Source organism: Carcharodon carcharias, chromosome 36 (assembly GCF_017639515.1).
Source record: "Carcharodon carcharias isolate sCarCar2 chromosome 36, sCarCar2.pri, whole genome shotgun sequence".
NCBI classification, from domain to species: domain Eukaryota; kingdom Metazoa; phylum Chordata; class Chondrichthyes; order Lamniformes; family Lamnidae; genus Carcharodon; species Carcharodon carcharias.
In genome coordinates this window covers 4,831,344-4,838,242 of record NC_054502.1, presented here as the reverse complement: position 1 = coordinate 4,838,242, position 6,899 = coordinate 4,831,344, and the positions used below count along the sequence as shown (strand labels likewise).

Here is a 6,899-nt window from a genome sequence, read left to right as displayed (position 1 = left end):
CTCCGGGTACATGAAGACTTTCCTGGTGGCCAGGATCCAGGCCACTTCCTTTGGCAAATAATTGGACTCGTCAACTGTGCGACAAAGGAAACACCCTTAAAAACTGACAGTAAGCAGACGACAAATCGCAAAGTCACTGCACGTCCAGCAATTGGAACTGAACGTTTCTCCTGCAATGTGGACAGTGGACTGGAGACCGGGCGCGCAAGAGGCGGCACACGAGAGAGAGAGCGGCAGCGCGAGAGAGAGCGAGGCAGCGCGAGAGAGAGCGAGGCAGCGCGAGAGAGAGCGAGGCAGCGCGAGAGAGAGCGAGGCAGCGCGAGAGAGAGCGAGGCAGCGCGAGAGAGAGCGAGGCAGCGCGAGAGAGAGCGAGGCAGCGCGAGAGAGAGCGAGGCAGCGCGAGAGAGAGCGAGGCAGCGAGAGAGAGAGCGAGGCAGCGAGAGAGAGCGAGGCAGCACAAGAGAGCGAGGCAGCGAGAGAGAGAGCGAGGCAGCGAGAGAGAGAGAGAGGCAGCGAGAGAGAGAGAGAGGCAGCGAGAGAGAGAGAGAGGCAGCGAGAGAGAGAGAGAGGCAGCGAGAGAGAGAGCGAGGCAGCGAGAGAGAGAGCGAGGCAGCGAGAGAGAGAGCGAGGCAGCGAGAGAGAGAGCGAGGCAGCGAGAGAGAGAGCGAGGCAGCGAGAGAGAGAGCGAGGCAGCGAGAGAGAGAGCGAGGCAGCGAGAGAGAGAGCGAGGCAGCGAGAGAGAGAGCGAGGCAGCGAGAGAGAGAGCGAGGCAGCGAGAGAGAGAGCGAGGCAGCGAGAGAGAGAGCGAGGCAGCGAGAGAGAGAGCGAGGCAGCGAGAGAGAGCGAGGCAGCACAAGAGAGAGCGAGGCAGCGAGAGAGAGCGAGGCAGCGAGAGAGAGCGAGGCAGCGAGAAAGAGCGAGGCAGCGACAGAGAGCGAGGCAGCGACAGAGAGCGAGGCAGCGACAGAGAGCGAGGCAGCGACAGAGAGCGAGGCAGCGAGAGAGAGAGCGAGGCAGCGAGAGAGAGAGCGAGGCAGCGAGAGAGAGAGCGAGGCAGCGAGAGAGAGAGCGAGGCAGCGCGAGAGAGCGAGGCAGCACGAGAGAGCGAGGCAGCGAGAGAGAGAGCGAGGCAGCGAGAGAGAGAGCGAGGCAGCGAGAGAGAGAGCGAGGCAGCGAGAGAGAGAGCGAGGCAGCGAGAGAGAGAGCGAGGCAGCGCAAGAGAGAGCGAGGCAGCGAGAGAGAGCGAGGTAGCGAGAGAGAGCGAGGCAGCGAGAGAGAGCGAGGCAGCGAGAGAGAGCGAGGCAGCGAGAGAGAGCGAGGCAGCGAGAGAGAGCGAGGCAGCGACAGAGAGCGAGGCAGCGACAGAGAGCGAGGCAGCGACAGAGAGCGAGGCAGCGACAGAGAGCGAGGCAGCGACAGAGAGCGAGGCAGCGACAGAGAGCGAGGCAGCGACAGAGAGCGAGGCAGCGACAGAGAGCGAGGCAGCGAGAGAGAGAGCGAGGCAGCAAGAGAGAGAGCGAGGCAGCGAGAGAGAGCAAGGCAGGGCGAGAGAGCGAGGCAGCGCAAGAGAGAGCGAGGCAGCGAGAGAGAGCGAGGCAGTGAGAGAGAGCGAGGCAGCGCGAGAGAGTGCGAGGCAGCGCGAGAGAGTGCGAGGCAGCGCAAGAGAGAGCGAGGCAGCGACAGAGAGCGAGGCAGCGACAGAGAGCGAGGCAGCGACAGAGAGCGAGGCAGCGCGAGAGAACAGCAGCGCGAGAGAGCGAGGCAGCGCAAGAGAACAGCAGCGCGAGAGAGCGAGGCAGCGCGAGAGAACAGCAGCACGAGAGAGCGAGGCAGCACGAGAGAACAGCAGCGCGAGAGAGCGAGGCAGCACGAGAGAACAGCAGCGCGAGAGAGCGAGGCAGCGCGAGAGAGCGAGGCAGCGCGAGAGAGCGAGGCAGCGCGAGAGAGCGAGGCACGCGAGAGAACAGCAGCGCGAGAGAACAGCAGCGCGAGAGAACAGCAGCGCGAGAGAGCGAGGGAGGTGATGGTGGGGGGGGATTTCTCCCAGCCTTGACTAGGAATAGTTGTTGGCCCCCACCGCTTTGTCTAATCTTGCTATGTACAAAATGGCTGCACATTTGCCTTCATTCGACCCAGAGAGTGGGTTGAATGTGGAACTCGCTACCACGGAGACTGGCTGTGACAGAAGGAAGAGATACATTTACGGGGAAGTTAGGGAGAGGAACAGCCGGCTGTGCTGACAGGGTGAGACGGAGTGGTGGGGAATGAGGAGGCAGATGTGGAACATAAATGGCAGCATGCTGGGCTACGAACACTCTATAATTTGATATAATACATCAACAATCATGGCACACACAGAGTGCTGAGAGATTCGAGAGAGACGGGGAGGCGGTGAGGAGAGTGGGTTGAGCGCTGTATCAACGTGGGCGTTCCTTCAGACAGCAATCACTCGACTCACATCGTCTGTTCATCTTCTGATCATCTTTTGGCGGAGGGACCTTCACATGGGGTTTAACGCTACTATCAAACTCCTCGACAAGCGCCAGCGCCTCTCTCAAGTTGCAGGGCGAAAACGTGGAGCTGAAGTCCGGCTCCTTGGTCAAGTAAAGCTCCCTGGCCTTCTCTGCAAAGCTGTCCAGCTCTTTCTGAAGAGGAACACACACAGACACAACACACAGGATTGGCTGCATGCTCTCACACTGCCTGGGCAACAAGGACACAAGAAATAGGAGCAGGAGTAGACCACACGGCCTGTTGAGCCTGCCCCACTGTTCAATACGATCCTGGCTGATCTCGAGCTTCAACTCCATTCTCCTGCCCTCCCCATATCCCCCAATCCCCTGAGAGAGCTGAAACCTGTCTATCCCCAGCCTTAAATGTATTCAGCGATGGAGCATCCACAACCCTCTGGGGTAGAGAATTCCAAAGATTCACAACCCTTTGAGTGAAGTAATTTCTCCTCATCTCAGTCCTAAATGATCGGGCCCTTATCCTGAGACTGTGCCCCCGTGTTTTAGACTCCCCAACCAGGGGGAACAGTCTCTCAGTGTCCACCCTGTCAAACCCCTTCAGAGTCTTGTGGGTTTCAGTGAGATCACCTCTCATTCTTCTAGTCTCCAGAGAAAATAGACCCAATTTACTCAGCCTCTCGTTGTAGGACAGCCCCCTCATCTCAGGGACCAGTCTAGAGAACCTTCACTGCACCGCCTCCAACACAAGTCTACTCTTCTTTTAAGTGTGGAGGCTAAAACTGCACTTAGTACACAGGTTCATCTGGTGCAGCAGCCAGTACTTATAGTGTCATTAAGCAAGGTGCCTCACAGGAGCTTAAATCAGATAAACTTTGACCCCCAGCCTCATAAGGAGGCATCAAAACAGGAGGTAGGTCTCTGTGCTTCTCCAATTCCACTTGCCCGTTCCCTGATTCCCATCGCATCACCACTGGCAGCTGTGCCTCCAGCTGCCTGGTGCCCCGAGCTCTGGCATTTCCTCCCTACACCTGTCCGTCCCCTCTCTCCTCCCACCACATGCCACTTTGAAAACTGCTCCAATATCTTACGGTGGTCCGCTGTCAAATTTTGTCTGCTAGCTTTCCTGCATCAAAGGCGCTATATAAATTCAGTTTGTTGTTAGCCCATCCATTGCCTCCACCCTCAGTAAACTCCAACACACTGAATTTAAACCCCTTGTCCCCAAATCTGGGATCTCCAATGGCCTTTTAGACCCTCCCCCCAACTCCCAAAAGTTCCACGACCCTGACCCCTCTCCCACCAACCCTTCAGCCCTCTCCCCATCTCTCTCTCTCTCTCCACACTTAAAGACCCTCTCAGGAGCCTGTTCCTGCACTGTAAAAATTCTGCGTGATTCTCTCTCGGTGCTGCGAGACAGGGCGTCGGAGTTACTCCCTGGGTTATTTGGCACGTATTTCAAAGGCAGGGCTCAGCCCCAACACTCACCAGGAAGAGCCTAGACGTCGCTGCCTCTTGGCTGAGGCCCGAGTTGATGCTGGTGAGAAGGTGGACCTGGGTGAGAAGCTGGACGTGCTGTGGGGACATAACAAGACAGCACATTCATTTAATCGAAGCCTTCAAAAACCACCAGGGGTCCTAATGCAGCAAATGAGCTGAAACTGCTTCCATTGGGAAGCTGCCTTCCAGGGTCGGGAACCAGGGGGGCACAGATCGAAGGGAATCGGCAAAAGGACCGGTGAGGGGGGGGCAGGGGCAGGGGGTAGATGAGGAGAATTTTTTTTTTTTTTTTTTTTACACAGCGAGTTGTTGTGATCTGGAAGGTGCTGCCTGAAAGGGCGGTGGAAGCAGATTCAATAGGGAAATCGGATAAATGCTCGAAATGAAAGATTTGCGGGGGGGGTGTAACGTGGGATTAATAGGGTGACTCTGTCAAAGAGCCGGAGACAGACATGATGGAGCCCGACAGCCTGCTTCTGTGTTACGTGATGTGGTGATGTGGTGACTGGTGGCAGCAGGAAGTGGGGGTGGGAGGTGGGAAACAGGTAGTCTCACGACGCTTTCTCAGTTAACGTAGAGAACGCAAACCAGTTTCATCCACCTCCTGCTTCCTCGACTTGCTTCTGAGGGGCCAGATAGTTCAGTCAGTGACAGAGGGAGAGCCATATGGCTGCACAAAGCTGACAGGACCCAAGTATCTGACAGGACACAAATTATTCAGCGGCAAAGCACTTTCCTCTCGCACAAGATCGAAACAGATGAGATTCCTCTTTTCCAGCTCACAGTTTTCTCCCTTTGTTGCCCTGAAGGGAGTGGTTTCCTGATGCCCAAACACTGCACCCTGCCTCACCACCCCCCACACCCCACCAGACCTCATGTGCACCATGAAAATTACCAAGGGAACGGCACAGGCTTGGGGGTGGGGGGGAGGGAGCAAGTTGACTTTGCCTCCAGGGTCCGACATTTAACTATCAGGAGCGGGAGCACCAGGAGACTTTTACACTTGGATTCAGCACACTATTTCCAGCGACCTCCACACACCCACCAACCCAACCTCCCAGCTGCTTCCCCAAGACTTGCAGGAACATAAAAATATAACAGGGGGCAGGCTGTTCGGCCCCCCGAGCCTCACCTGCCATTCTGTGCAATCACGGGCTAATCATCTGCTTCACCCCCCCCCCCCACCTTCCTGCACTATCACTTGGCCCCCTTAGTGTCTAAGAGTCTCTCTATCCCAGCCTTGAATATCGTCGCTGACTGAGCGTCCACAGCCCTCTGGGGGGGTAGAGAACAGCAAGGATTCACAAACATCCGAGTGAAGCAATTTCTCCTCGTCTTGGGTCCCAAATGGCCGACCTCTTACCCTGAGACCGTGCCCACGCACCCCCACCCCCACCCCCCCCCCAGCCCCTGTGTTCTAGACTCTGCAGCCCGGTGTGGGGGTGGGTGGGTGGCGGGGGGGGGAAGCAGCCTCACAATCCCTCTCAGAATCAACCCCAGGGTCAATGAGCTGACTTTAGAGAAGAAAGGAACCGGGGTGACTGGGATAGTTCACCTAAACTGCTAGGGGGTGGGGGAGGTATATTAAGAGGAAGAGGGGCAGCCAGGGTCCCCGTTCCTGATCGCTGCCCAGCGAGGGATTTCCGGTGAGGAAAGGACGCCCTCCACAGCTGAATATCTTCTGCTAAATCACTCTTCTGCCTCAAAACGGGAAGGAATGTGACTGGCACTTGCCAAGCCGGATCAAGCAGCAGCAGGGTGAGCTGGTGGGGGGGGGGTGCCCGGTACTGCTGAAGTGGCGACAGAGGCTTGAGGATGAACCGAGCCTGGGCTGCCGACTTACCTGCTGCATCTGCTGCTGAAGCTGCAGTTTCTGCTGCTGGTCCAGGTACAGCGTCTCGGGCTGCTGGCTCCTCCTGGTGGCCGGTTTGGCCTCTGCGACCGATGCCTGGTGCTTGGCTTTCCGCTGCCGGAGGTGCTCGATCTGGGCTTTCACCGTCCGGTGTTGCTCGGTCAGTATGTTCGCCAGCGGCTCCTCAAACCTGCACCCGGGGGTAATAAAAAAAAACAGGGGGCCGCACGTGAGACGGGCACTCAGATCTCACGGACAGGCAACACGTCCCATCCTGCAACAACCTTCCCATTTCCCATTGTTCACACAATGTGAGGAAGCAAAGGAGAAAGGCAAGGGATTTCCGGTGAGCAAACGACGCCCTCCACAGTTGAATATCTTCTGCTAAATCACTCTTCTGTCTCAAAAAATTAAACCCACCTTAACTTCCAAACTACTGAACAGCTGCAGTTTCATTCCTTTTGCCACACTAAAATGGATTCTGCTTGGAAGTGTCTATGGCGCTCGATTATAAGAGGGCTCACCATTTCTCTTGAACATTTTATACTGAGGCCGTGCCATCTTCAAAGCCTCCAGCGATGTCTCACCGTCACCAGATACGTCCAGGAGCTGAAAGCAACCAGCAGGCACGCTCTCCCGACTGTCACTGTGTATCACCCAGGAAACTGACCACGTCAAACTCGGAGCAAGGACCGAACCCACACAACAACGTCAGGGGATGGGGCTCACCCGCTTCAGAGATACAAGAGCTTGAAAGAATTTGACGGGTCGGGTCGGAGGCTCAGGAAACCCTAACAGGGGAGGAGACCACTCTTGGCGCTGCTTTGGCTGAGGTTAGTGAAACGGGCACGGAGCAAAGATGAAACACTCAGGTCTGTGGGTCTCAGAATGGGATCCCTTTACCCGAGGGTGGGGAGAGCAAGCACACGAGGGCGTGGGAGGTGGGGGGAGGTGGGGGGGGGGGGGGGGGTGTGAGAGGCAGCAGGGAGCACGCGAGAGGCAGTGGGGAGGGAGACAGGGAGGAGGCCCCATAGTCAGTCTGAGTGACCCTGTGCTAGGGAGGAGACTGACCATCCAGG

At 57.1% G+C, this 6,899-nt stretch overlaps 1 protein-coding gene across 1 annotated transcript in view; it reads right to left on the bottom strand.

Annotated features, from left to right (window-relative positions):
* The window catches only part of LOC121272869 (GON-4-like protein), a 155,440-nt gene that overhangs the window by 100,425 nt on the left and 48,116 nt on the right, over positions 1 to 6,899 (bottom strand). The window contains exons 15-18 of the mRNA XM_041179706.1: positions 5,812 to 6,010; positions 3,957 to 4,043; positions 2,459 to 2,645; positions 1 to 74 (exon numbers count right to left, since the gene is read on the bottom strand). The exon at positions 1 to 74 is cut by the window's left edge and continues 71 nt beyond it. Coding sequence (XP_041035640.1) covers positions 1 to 74; positions 2,459 to 2,645; positions 3,957 to 4,043; positions 5,812 to 6,010 — 547 coding nt within the window. The remainder of the gene's footprint in view (positions 75 to 2,458; positions 2,646 to 3,956; positions 4,044 to 5,811; positions 6,011 to 6,899) is intronic.